A 16,404-nucleotide genomic window follows, 5' to 3' on the forward strand; every position below is an offset into this window, starting at 1 on the left:
TTATTTTAAATCCTTTTTAATCTAATATCGAATTATTTGATGTTACTCAAAACGGCAGCACTTCAATCTCCGCTCACTGCCGGTGCATCTCTGAATCACGCCACTTTATAAGAACTGACTTGTCACTTCCAGTTGATAGGAAAGAGAGCAACAGTCGCGTATCTCTCTGTATCTTATAGTTAAAACGCCGGAGTCGAAGTCTAACTATTCTTTACGCGACGAAGACGGGTTTTATTGTAAAATCTCCAAATCCACAAATTTTGAGTTACATCTTTGTTTTATTAAAGGTGCGACATGCGCATTGTAAAGTTTTTAATTGGCGATGTGAGCCCGCTGCGAAAGTGAAACAGCTCGAAAGTGGTGTGTTGTCTTTACTTGGATCGTTTCGATTTCAATGCTTCAAGGTCTAAATATATTATCGTTTTGCGCAGAACATTATTAGTAAGGATATAAAAAAATACAGACTTCAATTACATAGACAGGTAACAGGAAGTGGGTAATATTATAGCGAAATAATATTTTTTAAAATGTTTGTCTGTCTGTTTGCTCCGGCTAATATCTGAAACGGCTGGACCGATTTTGACGGGACTTTCACTGACAGATAGCTGATGTAATAAGGAGTAACTTAGGCTACTTTTATTTTAGAAATTTATTTATTTTGTAACTCTGCAAACTGCACATTTTTGTTTTCTACGCGCATGAAGTCGCCGGTATTGCTAATTACAGCATAATTAAAATAACACATAGGTATATGTGTAATTTTTAATTAATTGTTTGTTTAATTAATTTACTGAGCGAAATAAAGTGAGGGACATTCATTACCTTATCGTTTGAAATAAATTAAATAAGTGTAATGCCATTGTCACTGCTGATAAGCCTCAATTAAATATATTAACATTGTTTGCTTAGTAGAATAAATTTAATCTTTCCTCAATAGAACAAACTAAAGATTTCTTAGAGGTAAGTGTTAGCACAAACTCAAAAGGGAGTTTTATAGTTTGCTGATAAATTGATCTCATATGCAAGTGACTAATAGTATTTTACAGCAAGAGGTGCAGTAGAGAGGCTTGTTCCACTCAACCTAAAGACAGGATTTGGAGTTGCATGTTGTGAATAGAAATATCTGTCTACTAAGTCAGTTTAAGTTGAAAAGGAAAAATATATAAACTATCTTTCGGACACAATTATATATCACATAGGTTCATCAGCAACCAGACATAGGCCATAAATAATTTATTTTCCATTTAAAACTGTTTGTCCGTGTTATATTTGTTTTTCAAAAATATTATACACGTCACTTCAGCTTATCACGGTCCTCTGCTGATAGTAGGTCTCCCCAAATTTATGTTAAGCTTCCCGGTTCTCCGCAGTTCTCATCCAGCCCAGGCGATCTTACACAGATCATCAGTCTAGCATATTATACTTATAATATATTGAAATGAAAACACATTTTTATTTCATTATTTATTAATTAAAGAATTACATTTCTTTACAAATCCATTGAATATCTCAATAAATAATTGTGATCTACACACATTGATTCAATAATTAATTTAGTTCTCATTTAATTTCGTACTCGTCTCTCGAAACGTTTGTACTGTCAGCATCTACAAAACATATTTGTTTTATTACCATATACTGCATTTACTACAATAGTATAATCATACATTTTATATAAAAATTTCTCACCAATCAGTAAATTAATGTCTGATTTAGTCAGTAGAAAGATCCTATGTTCCTTCAGCTTTAAATTTTTGTCAAGAGTTTCTTCATACAAAGTAATAACTAGTTTCGAACTAAAATCATAGTATTGAGATGTTAATTAATTATTATTTCATATTTAATGTATATTTAATACTTCATAATTCCGAAATAGATAAACTTTTTAAATGTATTTATTTATCCACGTTCTTTCACTTGTAACAATTTTAATTTATTGTATATTTGATACTAGACTTTTTGATAGCAATATACTTGGAAATACAACAAAAATTATTCCAGATTGTAAAACTCTATTAAAATGCCTAAGTCATGTAAACAAAGCTTATCAATTTATTATTTTTATTTCAGTTTCAGTTGCTACCAAAGGTTGCTACCTTTATTTACTTCTTGTTAGTTTCCATCAAAGAGTAATATAAGCATACAGGAAGTTTCCATAGAGTAGAACACAGAGTATGAGTAGTCTTGGGTAGCACATGTACGATGTACTAAAAGGTTACGTTACTTAGTAAGGTACGAAATGTAATAGTACCGAACATCAATCGCTATTCGGACCTAATCGGACTAATCGTACACTGTAACAGTACTATCAACTGTATACTTGAACTACGTTCACCGCGGTCCGACGAGTTTGTATTGTACGACTATGGGTCCGAGTATCACACTATCCGATTGTCCGACTGTCCGACTTTGGTCCGACTGTCCGAGATGATGTTATTCGTACCTTCGTACGACGTTCGTTAGCGTTAAAACGAAACAGAGCTATACAGCAGAACGGTACGAACGATTAATGTTGAATGTGCTAAGACCGCACGAGTTACACCGCGTCGCGCATTCTATTCATATGGCGTTTTAATGTTTAGTTTTTAATCAAAGTTTTATGAATATAACGTAAACTAATTCCTTTTACGTATAAGTAATTTTTTTTTTGTTAAAGTTTTTGTTTAAATTAAGTAAGTAAAAATTTAGAATTTTAGTGATTTAAAAAACCTTTTAAATACACTATTACGTAAAAGGAATTTGTTTACGTTATATTTACGGAAATCAAATAATGCGTATAATGAGGTTTGTTATTTCACAATCGTATCTTTAGTGCTAGAAGACAAAAAGAATATATCAAAATGATGAAAAAATAAAATTTTGACCTGTATACTGTTTTGTAGCCAGGTACTATTTATCATCATTTGGCACTGATCTATAAAAAACCCTACATGCACAGTCTCATACAAAAGTAACTTAAAAGTGTCGCCAAATATGCTCCAAATAAAAAAAAGGACTTATTATGGTCATGATATAGGCATATTTTTATGGAAATTTCACCTTACGCACATGATTTAAAGTTGTATTTACAAAGCAGGGTATAAAAAGCAATAAAATTTTATGACCGAAATTTGCCTGTAGGACAAGACATGAAGTGAGTCGAGTATATTATATTTTACACTTTATATTTTTTACAAAATAAATTAGTATTTTAAGTTTTTAAAATTTATATATATTGTATATTCTAAACCTAAACAAATATATTATTAATTTTTAACCGACTTCTAAAAAAGTAGGAGGTTCTCAATTCGATTGTATTTTTTTAATATATGTTACATAAGAACTTTTGACTGGGTGGACCGATTTCGATTAATTTTGTTTTAATTGAAAGGTGTTGCGTGTCATTTGGCCCCATTTAAATTTAATTGAGATCTGACAAGTACTTTTAGAGTTGTCTAATAATGCGTATTTACTTGACTATTTTTTCGTCGTCGCTGTATCAAATTGCATAGCTTTTCACTGGGTTAATCGAATTTAATGATTCTTACTTTATTTGAAAGCTAATGATTGTCATAAAGTCTTTTTTAAATTTGATTTAAGATCTGATGACTACTTTTTGAGTAATCTTTGATAGCGCGTATTTACTTGACAATTTTTTGTCTACTTACGTTGTCTTTAATCTTTAATCACACACACATATACACAAACACACAAACATACACGTGTGTGTTTGTATGTATGTCTGTGTGTTGTATCTGCATGCCACCTCTGCTAGCCCTACATACTTGTTTGCATTACTTCAACCCCTTCCTGCAACTTAGTAATGTGGTTATCAACAACATGTTTATGTATACATACAGAACAAAATTTGTTGTTACCATTTGCAATCGTTCTATGAAGAGTTCTGGTATGTATCTATATACTAAATACAAAAAAGGATTAAATTTGATAAATATAATTAGATAACAAAAAAAAATGATAATAATAAAAAATCATGATAATAAAAAACAACAGAAAAAATGATAATAATAAAAATCGACTCCATTGGAAAGAACAGATTCAATTTGTATTATTCGACTAAATTAAAATGAGATTGTAATGCATTGTTATTGATTACTGAAAAAGCGGCCATTTGAATTTGCCGCAATAAACTCTGATTGTTCAGTGAAGATTTAAGACAAATTAAATCAAAATCACCTATTTCTCCCTATATTTAGTCATATATACAACAAAAATAAATCAATAAACTCTTTCACTTAGCGAAAGTACAATATCCCATCCTTATTCAGCGTCCTTGATATCATATTTTTACAATTATTCAAACAAAACTTCGGCATTTTTAATGTCTTTTATGCGTGCGGTAACATGAGCGACCCGATACCTAGGTATAATTTTTGAATTTTTGATTGAAAGAGCTCACAAAGTGCGCTCTTTTGGTGGACAGTTTTTAGACGCTGATTGTGTATCTAGGTTTTTTATAAATATCAATGTCATTTGGTTAATAAATCTGGGTACTACTAAGTACTAATAGTACTAATAAGGTGTACTAGTACCTTTTTCGTATTGTACGAATAGGGTGCACACCTGACAATGTCCGATTAAGCCCAAGACTAAGTATGAGTATAGTAATACTTACGAGTAGAATCATAGATAAGTATAATATGGTTTACAAGTAGAATAAATAAAAGTTAGTTTCTCTGATCGAGCAAGCCACAGATAATCACAGATTAGATATTAGTGCTACCAAAACCTGAAAAATCTTTTAACAAAAGTCCCTAAATAAAATACAATACCCTCTAAAACTAAAATTGAAATTATTTGAAAATCCGTTGGGTTTTTTTATTAATTTTTATATTTCAAAGGGTTTTAAAATATTAAATAAATTTTAGAACCTAAAATGTATTACGTTGAGGTAATAAAAATTCCCAAAAAAAATTATTCCCTAAAACTTTCTCGCTTGCAAAATATCCCTCATTTTAGGGGGAAAATCACCTAAGTTGGCAACACTGTTACTGTAATACAGATACGAAATTTGCCATAGACAAAAACAGATCGTTACAATGTGTTTTGTACAGAAAGCTTAGGTATAATTATCTTTTTTGGTTTTGTTTAAGCTTCTTGTTACAATGTAATCACAGAGTATAGTAATACTTACAGAAAAATGAAATCAGAGAGAATCAGAATGTTCTATTGTTTCAAATTAAGTTTTATATTGTTAGTAAATTATTCTTATTTATAATTTTATAAGATGCGCGTATCTACAATAAATTAAACAGTGACATATTGTAATCTCTTCGAATAAGAAATTACTTCAATTTGCTCAACTTAGTTTCTCAGTAGCATTAGATTAGTAAATCAACTTACTAATAAATGCTAATAGTGACCTAATAACAACCTAATAAGTTAAAAATTTAATTTTGTTTAATTCGTTTAATTTAATTTTGGTTAATTTGATTATTTTAATTTCGTTTAATTTAATTTTGTACAATTTGTTTAATTTTATTCTATTTAATTTGTTTAATTTAATTTGCTTAATTTAATTTGTTTAATTTAATTCATATACTTGTTCAATTTAATTTAATTTGATTTAATTTAGTTTAATTTCATTTAATTTAGTTTAATTTTATTTAATTTGATTTAATTTATTAAATTTGTTAAAACTGTTGAAGAATTATGTTATTAATTTGTTGAAGATTTTTGTATGGAATTAAATAAAGCTTTATTATTATTATTAAGTTAAAAATAATGACCAAAATTTTAATCGGGAAGGTAGGTAGTATAATTAAAGTACTTTCTCCTTACTATTGACAATAGCGCTACCCTGATTTGTTGCACTTTTTTTTTGAGACGTTCCGTCCGTTCCGACATCATATATCGGCAAAGGTAAGACATATCACTTGATGACTTTAACTTCAAGGATTGCAGTATCCATCATCAATATCAGTAAGCGCCGTTCAGGTAAACTGAAAACTCAACTGCTGTGTTATAATACAGATATCATATGGCTCTGGCCTTATACATAATTCCATGTCTTATAAACGTATTAATTTTTAAAATAAGATGACAACTTATATTTAAACTCGTATGTGTCGTTTAAAATTATGGTTATATAAAATAATTTAAATATATTAAAAATGAAACATTAAGATCATTGATAATAACTCCACTAAAAAAGAATAATACAGCACATTAGGTGTCTCATGGTTTTTACTTTTCGTTTGAAGTGATCTTATTTACTTTACATGAAAACATTTCAAGCAGATACAACAAAGACCGATGAACGTGGATTGGATCGATAAGATTCGTCTGTTCCCACTTCCCTATGATAAATATATTAGGTTAATATCATTTATTCTATTCTTGGATAACGTAAGTTAGGTATAAGGCTAGACAAGTAGAATGCTAGAACTGTACTAAAAATACAATTTTAATTAAATCTGTAATTTTGTACGTAAAATGTGTAACGGAAGTAACGTTTTTAATTTACTTAAAAAAAAAAAAACTTATGGATATATTATAATTTTGTTAAATAGAATTTGTAAAAGTATTGTGTAAAATAACAAAAAATGTATATTAAATTTTAAAAACTTCTATCGAAATAAAAAAGTTTGCTTGTACAATAAAATGTAAATATTTTTTATTATTTAATTTATTGCTAGATCATTTGAAACTTTAAAATATAAAATTTACAATTTATTAGAATGTGAACTAAAGTTAGTTAATCTGCAAAAACCAATTTCGGACTTATGTCTAATCTGTGGTTTTCAGTAGTTTTCAGTTTGTAGGAATAATAAATAAACAATGTTGAGGTTAGCCTATAAGAAAAGAATTAACTTGTAGTGAAATAAATACTTAATTAATTTACATGTGTCTATACAATAAAGTCCATTATCTCGTATCATTATTATGTTTAAGTTATTTTTGGAGTAAATGCAGAGTTCTGCTGAGATAATTTCCGCCGCGCTTTTAATGTCAGTTTAGCCAATATAACAATAGAGTAATTAGGGTTATAATATCAAAATATTCAGTGGTAAGTTATAGAAAAGTAAAGTGGCTTTAATATTGTATATTTTTATTTATTTGGTGTTACGAACATTGAATTTTAATAACACTTTAAAATTATATTTCTAACTTTACTTTCATTTGTTTGGAACCTACAACACCAGTTATGTACAAAATATGTTAGGAAAAGATAAATTGCGTTTAATATATTATAAGGTTCAGTAAAATGAGTAATTTTATATATAAAATTACAATACTTTTAACATTTCATTATTATCTCGTTCAAAATTATTTATGCTCAACTCGTTATTTTTAGTCTGTATGCTAGACATAGACAATTCTTGACGTCCGACGCCGTTCTTTCTCCTTTTGTTAAGTTGCCATTGCTGTTGCTAACGCCATTTTTGTTATACACTGTAAGCTGCATATGGTGATTTTTTTATACTCATAGGCGAGTTACATAAGTGCGAAAGAGAAAGTTATATAGAAAATAATTACGCAGCTGCAACTAACCCGAATATTTTCTTCAAAGCTTATTTACGACGTTTCTCATTGTCTATGCTATAGATACGCATCCTGAGCGATACATACGGTGTTAAGCTTTTAGTAACAAATGTATAGTTAAAATGAAGGAAAACGCTGTACTTAAGTGGCAAAAAGTTTACAACCCAAGCGGCCCTCAACCACGACCCCGTCATGGCCATCGCGCGGTTGCTATTAAAGATTTGATGATAGTTTTCGGCGGCGGAAATGAAGGGATAGTTCATGAGCTTCACGTCTTCAATACTACTACAAATCAATGGTTTGTTCCTGTTACGAAAGGGGAGGTCCCTCCAGGGTGCGCCGCTTACGGCTTCGTGGTCGACGGCACACGTCTTCTAGTTTTTGGCGGCATGGTGGAGTACGGCAAGTATTCTAACGATTTGTATGAACTGCAGGCTTCGCGATGGGAATGGAAACGTCTGAAGCCCTTACCGCCCAAACACGGTATACCTCCATGTCCTCGACTCGGACATAGCTTCACTCTGCTCAACGGTAAAGTCTACATATTCGGGGGTTTAGCTAACGAAAGTGATGACCCTAAGAACAATATTCCCAGATATTTAAACGATCTGTATACACTAGAACTGTATCCAAATTCGTCTATGACCGTGTGGGATATTCCGCTTACTTATGGTCAGTCACCACCCCCACGCGAATCCCACAGCGGCGTCGCATATGTAGACAGAAACTCAGGAAAATCATCATTAATTATTTATGGAGGTATGAGTGGTTCCCGTCTAGGTGACCTGTGGGTCCTTGATGTGGATAGCATGTCTTGGTCACGACCAGAACTAGGTGGTCCCCCTCCTTTACCTCGGTCTCTTCACACGGCCACTGTCATCGGCCATCACATGTATGTGTATGGAGGTTGGGTTCCACTCGTACCTGATGAATCAAAACTTGCAACCCATGAAAAGGAGTGGAAGTGTACCAACTCACTAGCGTCTCTCAACTTGGAAACCATGACTTGGGATAATATTGCTCTCGATAAGTTTGAGGAGTGTGTGCCTCGAGCTCGTGCGGGGCACAGTGCAGTTGCAATCCACACGAGACTCTATATTTGGTCAGGAAGAGATGGTTATAGAAAAACGTGGAATAATCAAATTTGCTGTAAAGATCTTTGGTTTCTAGAAGTCGGTGTGCCGCCACAAGCTGGACGTGTTGCACTGGTGCGAGCCGGTACAACATCTCTGGAATTGTGTTGGCCTGCGGTAAGCACTATCACAACATATCTACTTCAAGTTCAGAAATGTGGCAAAGTTACTCCTGCAAGGTTCCCCACTGCTGCTGAGCCTGTGGCAGCTCCACCACCTGCATCACCTGTCTCTGGACAACCCGATGTGGCCAAGGCCTTTGGATTGACATCACCAGTGAACACTGGTCTACCGCTTACACCTACTGATTTGCCCGTTCGGCCTGTCGCTGCAGCCGCGTCGCCCATTTCTACACCTATAGTATCAACACCACAGAAAGTTGTATCTGGATCGATCAAAATGCCAGCACAGGCGGCCGTCAAGATTTCACCGAATACTCCAACATTAAAGCAAACCTACCAAGGCAAAACAGTCGTCAAATCACCAGCTGCAGGATCCTCTCAGCAAATAAAGGTGGCTGCCGTGACGCCGCAGGGTGTAACGAGAATTGTAAGTGGTGTAGGCACTCCGAGTAGCGTGCGAGTGTCCACACCTCAGTCTAACGCACAGATCGTCCTCGGCACTACAACAGGCGCGGGAGGAACGCCCCGATTCGTACAAGTCAAAACTGGTACAAGTGCTGGAGTTCCCGTCAAATTAGGTAGTGGTAATATGCCAGTTAAATTGGCCGGCAATGCAGTACCTCTTAAAATTGGTGCTGCAAATATACAAGGTAAGATAACAACGAATAGCGTCCAAAAAGTGGGAGGTACGAATGTTCCTTTGAAACTCGGCGCTGGAAATGTTAAAATCGGCACAAGCAACGTTTTAGTGAAGACAGCCGGAGGAGTTCCCATCCAAGCGGGAGTACAGACCAAGGTAGCCGCGGGAGTTCCTGTGAAACTAGGGACGGGCAACTTGCCCGTCATAGGAAGCACGGGGGGTGCTATACAGATCGCTGGAGGCGCTATCTCTGGACAACAAGTCAAGACACCAGTATACAAGATTGTTACTGCAAAATCGGGTGAACAGGTAACGACCGCTACAACGGTAAGCTCAGCAGGCACTGCAGGAGCTACAGTTTTGCGACAAGCAGGTGGAAATGCTGGCATTCCTGTTATCATAAAGAAGACACCAGGTGGAGGACAAGCAAGTGCGACGCCTCAGTACGTTACTTTAGTCAAGACATCAACAGGTATGACTGTCGCGACTGTTCCGAAGATGGCCATGGTGCAGAACAGGCCGACAGCGCCTGCGAGTGTGGCTCAACCGCAAGGCATAGCCCCAGGGGCAACTATTGTAAAGCTAGTATCGGCCAACACAGTCGGAGGCAACAAAATCATAACATTGCCATCTAATATGCTGCAAATAGGCAAGACGGGAGTCGGTGGTAAGCAGACAATAGTGATCACAAAGTCGGCGACTCAGGGCGCTCAAAGTGGGCAGCCTCAGTGAGGTCCAAGACGCGCCCCGCACTGAACAGAGTCGAGTGAGATGTGACCCTCCCCTGGACCCCAGGGGCGTCGTGTGCGAGGTCGCGAGCCTTATGGTGAATGTGATGATAACTGTGAGGTATAAAATGTAAATTATCACGAGAAACGTTGTAGTGAGTTGAACGAACTATATAATATATGATGAATAGAATATTGTAAATCATTTGAGTTTTGTACGTTAATGGGTCTGTGTAGTACTTTCCTCTTAAGGTTTTTACTAAAAGAATATTTTATTTACTCTTAACATTATTTTTAAAGTTGTCTGTTTGCACTTAGAGCTCCTAATCTGCTATAAGATCTGTCTATAAAACTGTCTTAAGACACAACTCAACTATGTTCTTTTCATACTTCCATAGTCACAAAAGAGTATTTTTTACATATGTGACCTAGTTTCTTATAAAATTATGCGAAAGTGCCTGCTGAACAGTAACAGTGTTGTTACTGTGCGTAGAGGGCAACAGAGTTAAAAGTATAAATCTTTTTAAACTTGAAACAATTAGATTTTAAAAGATTCAATTTGAAGTTTATTTTATTGTGTTTATAGATTTATTTCTAAATTAGAATATTTTTGTATGTAATAATAAAGATAAGGAGAATATAATATAATATTTCATTACCCATAATCATGACCAAATACTGCCGTGTAGAACTTGATTTTTCCAAAATTCTAGGAACATTAATTTCACTTGTTTGCTGTGCAATTAATTTGCGAGTCTTTGTCTTCCTTGCATCGATTTAAGTTCCCTGTATGCATGAATTTGAGTCCGGAAGGGGTGGTGAACTTTTAAGTATAATGTTAATATATTATGCTGTACTTGGTAAGGTGGCTGAATAATCTCCCACGCAGTGGTCACCAAGTGCACTGCTGCGTGCAAGCCATTAGTCGAGTGTTAGGCTTAAATAAATCACAATATATTATATATCATGCACTATTTAAGTTTTTTTTTTATGACAAGCCATTGTTGATGTTTATGTGGTGTATTTTTTTGTTCAGTATTTAGATCTGTGGCGTGTCTGTTAATAATCGTAATATTTGAGACTCAGTCTCGAGGCTATTTTTTTTATCGCCCCACTGATCTTAATACTTGCCTAGTTTTTGCCTTGGGCAAATTACTCGATTTTGACAAGTAGGAGACTATGGCGGACTTCAAAGTTAGTATGGGAATGAGTAAATTAATGAAATATGAAAAAAACTATAACATTAAAATTATTATAACTCTCTATAAGTAATTATCTTAATACGTAGTTTTGTTATTAATTTGTCGTAATTTTATTGAAAAGGAAACAAACTTTTGATTTCGCCATAGTCGTTTCAGACTCCTATTATGAAATGTAATATCTAAGAGCCTGTGGAAGCACAGGAGTCTTGTAAGTTGCAATTTAATATATAATAATTAAACTTGACATAATAAATGCAGAAATTGTTTTCATTTCAAACCGATTGTCAGCTAAACTCGAAATAGTGCGGTTTTAAAGTAAATGAAGCTATTCTGCATTTCAATGTAGGATAAGATAGTTGTATGTATTAGATTTATATTAAAATAAGTGAGTTATGAAATGTAAATAAAATAAGTAGATAAATTTAATGTTATAGTTTGTTCATATGTTCATTTGCTTAAATAAACGGATTTGCATAACTGCGCCTTTTATTTTTTTGAATCAGTCTTTGTAATGTTATATTAATTAATATTTTATAACAATTTTGCAGAACTAAGCTCTTTAAATATTGCAAAAGTTATGAATTTTTTGTTTTAAAAAGCTGACGCAATCCGATAAGAGTCGTACACTACTTAAAAATCTCTTAATTAACAAAGTTTTTAAAATATTTTAATGATACTATTTCTACAAAAAATATATATTGTGGTTCATTTAGTTGCAAAATGAATTATTGAGCGACTGACATTGCTTATTTTATTTTTGATATAGGTATAAATATTACACATGAATCCACGCCATTTTTGGCGCGAACTTGTGGAGGCCCATGTCCAGCTGTGGACTGCGATAGGCTGAAGTGATGTTGATTATGATGATAAATGTTACAAATTGTTTTCCATTATTTCTTTATATAATTTTGTTATATTTGTTATAACATGAGGATTAAAATTCAGTTTGCCACTAGCTATATATTTAATATTTTTACAGCGCTACCTAGCAGTGAGTGCTTGTACCTAAAGGTTAAGAAGCGGCACTGTAAAGTTATTCTAATTAGTTTGTGAGTAATTCGCTAGGTGTCACTAAATTACACTGTTTTAAATAAGCCTACCCATGAAAAGGTTTTTTATTTTGTAATAATTAATTAAAATCATTATCGTCATGGTATATAAAAACAAAAAATTTAATAAACGTTGCTTTAATCAGTAAGTAATTATTCTATTATTACATATTTAACTGCAGTAAATGCAGCAGATTTATAGTATAACTAAATAGTTTTGCTCGCGTTAATTTGAAAAAAAATATACTACAATTTTAAATAGCCTTTAGCCTTCCTCGTTATATAGGCTATCAAACACAAAAATATGTTTAACAAATAACTCATCAGCTTTACAATATTAGTATAGATTGAAATGAGGGTTTTTCAGTAATTCAAAATCAAAATAAAAGACAACTTTATTCAAATAGGGTTCAAAAACACCATCGAATCATCATTTTACAAATTAAAATTTGAAATCAAAAATTTTAATATTTAATTTTTTTTTTTTTATATATTAGTAAATATACTTAAATTTTTAAAATGTGTGTCCATATAAAATTTTATCTCAAATCCGTTTCATCGATATTCAGTATCACGACTTCATTATAAATTCATTTTAAATTGCATTTAAAACACTTTTAAGTGATTCCGTTGAAGAAAAATATAATTTATGCTCTTCGTAGCACGACTACTGGTTTTGTCTGCCGACAATTGATTCGTTAAAATAGAAGTCTGAAATTGACTAGGTAAGTACTCTCTCGGTCTCTTTAATGTGATATAGCAGCTCTTCAAGGATTGTTAACCACCTATATTCGCTTCAGCCTGTAATATCCCACTACTGGGCATAGGCCTCTTACCCCATGTAGGAGAAGGATCAGAGCTTAATCTACCCTGCTGCTCCAATGCGGGTTGGCGGATATATTCCTTATACTATGAGTAACGATCGCTATCAGGTGTACATGATAACAACCGGGACCGACGGCTTAACGTGCTCTCTGAGGCACCTATATTGACAGATAAATATTTCCATATCTCTACAAATACAAATTATTAGTTCCTAAATAACTTGACACCCTATTGAGCCTGTTTACAGTCACCCTGCCCTAAAACACAGGCGATATTGTCTACCTTAGGAATATACGACAATTTTGTACGTTAAATATTAGACTTATTTAATTATTTCCATTTTATTTACACATAAGAATTTTTATAGGACTAGTTCAGCAAACAAGAAAAGGTACGATCCACTTGTTGGTAAGCGATTAGCGTAGCCTATAGACAACTGCAACAGATGCAGCGCAAACGCGTTTACGACACCAATCTCTTACCACACGAATACTAGTTACTTGTCAACAGTGTTATTTAGCTGTGATCTTCGTTAGGTTGATGTGCTTCCCTCAGTCGGGTTACTCCAAACTTTTACCGCTACCTCGATAAATCATTATTCCCATTAATTACATAAAATTATCGTCGTTAGCGATGATGTTCGTTTCCAGGGCTACAAGAAGCAAGGGTCTTGAACCGTTATTTCGGTAGGCCCAAGATAGGTAGAGCTTAATTACTTATGAAGTATCGCTTACTGCGCTAGTAAAAAAAAAAAACTAAAAAAAATTTGCGTTCATTCGGTTCATTGTTTATCGATGACAAAGTATGTTCGTCTCGTCTCGTTTTTCTGTTGATTAATTGTATTTATACCAAACATTAGAAATAAGAGAAATATAAATACACATTTCCTAAATATAAATGATCCTCAATTCCATTTATATAAATTGAGCACAAAATGCGAATGAAGAGAAAATAAAATTAATACCTACTGTCAAATGTTTTGAAGTTTCAACAGAAATAAAATAACAATACTTACGCACTTTACGAGATAAATACAACCACATAAAAATAATAATAATAACCGCTCTGGTGTAGTGGTGTGTGTAGGCTCCTAAAATACCGACGGTTTGCCGCTTCGATTCCCGCTCGGGATGGATATTCGTATTTGTACAAATATTTCTTTCCGGTTTGGATGTTTCGGAGTGCACGTTAAGCTGTCGGTCTCGGTTATTTTTACAGACATCTGATAAAGATCGTTACTCATAGTAAGAAATATAAATGCCGACCCCTCTCTTGCATGGTGATAGAGAACCACACCCAGCAGTGCAATATACTATAGGTATACGTATACTAGACCATAGGTGAGTAAAGGTTCTTCAACCTGAGTGCCTAGTGCGAGTTTTATTCACAGAAACATGATAGAAAACAGAAACGCGTTTATACGTGAAGATCATTTTGTATGAGAATTACGATATACGATACAATCGATATAGAGTCATCTAACGGCAAACGTGAGAACTAGGTTGAACTAGGTTCCAATACAAAATGAAGTTAAAATTTACGCCCGTTATTGCGAGACGGATTAAACAAAACTCTCACTAGGCACCATAGATTATACGTTAACCTTCTCAATATTATAATTAATTAAAGTTATAAAATAAAACAATACTTTGTTTTAAAGTGATGTAATTTACAATTACATGTATTAAATAAATATTATTTATTTATTATGAAGTTCATTAATAAGGTAAAAATCGTGGCAAAATTTTTAGAAAATCTAAAACTACGCCTCCACGGACTCCTTTAAAACTATTATTGCAGCTTACATAGCAGTGCCATCTAGTAGCATGAATGAAACTAAGGATCGATCATACAACAATAATATAATCAATAATAAGTTTTGATTTTTCTTCGGCAAGAATATTGAGCACTGACCTTTAATTTTACTTTGACATTTTATGAATATAGATATTTAATGAGAACTTTCACATTTAATTTATTTTTACTTTTGTACTAAAAAAAAACTATTTTCTGTTTGCGACATCAGCACGGACGTGCGCAAACGATTCCCCACTGTCGCCGAGCGCTCAATATACCTGCCGATACGTCATTAAGAGGAAAGGGTACCAGGTCTTTCTCCATACAAACGTAGTCGACTGTTTTCTCCCTGGATAATGGCACTAGATCAGATATTTTTGTGACATAGAACTCTTTGCTGCCATGACCATGCCCCTATGTTTTGATTTTTTTCATTATCTTATTATCATAGGAATTAGGAGACTTCAAAAACTCGAAATATTGCATAATTTTTTGTACATTTTCAGACACTCATTAAAAAAAATATATGCATATTTTCAAAAAAATAAAAACATAGGGGCATAGCCGAAGTCTTCTTTTATTTTCTAAAAAAAAAATTTTAAAAAAATTGCCATGTTTGGAGGAGAAAACAGTCGACTACGAAACACTGTTTTGGTCAAAAATTATATACCTAAAACGGTCTGAGCTGCAGTTGTCCCTTTCTTGCTTTTTGGGGGATAGGTCTGGGGGAGGGAAGGGTCAAAGCAATACGTATATACGCCAGCGAAGTGATGCCTCATAGTCGACAATTATATCGATACACTAGTGATGTAATTTTAAGTCGATATTTTCTAAAATTCGTATTAACAAAATTAAATAATTTCTCTTTTCGTAACTACAATAAAACCATATTTGTATATGCGGTTTTTATTGTAACACTGTGCAAACCTGGGCTAACGAAGGGTTTCGCTAACAAATAACAATGATAATTATGGTAAATAACTGTGTTGTTTGTTTTTGGTATCAAATTAAAGGACTCAATACAAGGATTTCAAAAAAGTATATTATGATTATTATTACCGTAATACTAATAAAAAATCCAATAAGAAAGTTTAAAAATTAGGACTGCTCTTTCCCATGCCTATGCCAAGCAAGCTGCGAGCCGCGCTTCTTCCTCGCCTCCTAGGCGAAAAACAACTTCGGGGCTTACTCTTTCCAATATATATTTTTTTATCAATTTCGGAATACTCTGTAAAAAGCTATGCATGGTCAAACATAAATAAATACAGGTACGTGGCGACTTTAGAACCTCCTCTGTTTTTTTTCATCGGTAAAAAATTGCTTAGTTGTTTTCTTGACATTACTGAGGAGCAGATTATTAAATTTGGTCGAATCTATGTACCTATGCGATTCGTATTTGGACTTCGCAAATAGAATCATA

At 33.3% G+C, this 16,404-nt stretch overlaps 1 protein-coding gene and 1 long non-coding RNA gene across 2 annotated transcripts; one reads left to right on the forward strand and one right to left on the reverse strand.

Annotated features, from left to right (window-relative positions):
- Positions 1-1,449: 1,449 nt before the first annotated feature.
- LOC123662636 lies at positions 1,450-2,140 on the reverse strand. The gene is made up of 2 exons (XR_006744530.1): positions 1,690-2,140; positions 1,450-1,607 (listed from the first exon to the last, which is right to left on the reverse strand). It is a non-coding gene; the product is annotated as an uncharacterized LOC123662636 (long non-coding RNA).
- A 5,373-nt stretch (positions 2,141-7,513) lies between these two features.
- Positions 7,514-11,787, forward strand: LOC123662615 (host cell factor 1). Its single transcript, XM_045597431.1, has one exon. The coding sequence runs from the start codon at positions 7,608-7,610 to the stop codon at positions 10,110-10,112; it is 2,505 nt and encodes an 834-aa protein (XP_045453387.1). The 5' UTR covers positions 7,514-7,607; the 3' UTR covers positions 10,113-11,787.
- Positions 11,788-16,404: the final 4,617 nt, after the last annotated feature.

The sequence above is a fragment of the Melitaea cinxia genome, chromosome 19 (genome assembly GCF_905220565.1).
Source record: "Melitaea cinxia chromosome 19, ilMelCinx1.1, whole genome shotgun sequence".
Classification (NCBI taxonomy): Eukaryota; Metazoa; Arthropoda; class Insecta; order Lepidoptera; family Nymphalidae; genus Melitaea; species Melitaea cinxia.

Excerpts from the sequence above, each read along its gene's own strand:
- LOC123662615 (XM_045597431.1), top strand. The coding sequence starts at position 7,608 with ATGAAGGAAAACGCTGTACTTAAGTGGCAAAAAGTTTACAACCCAAGC.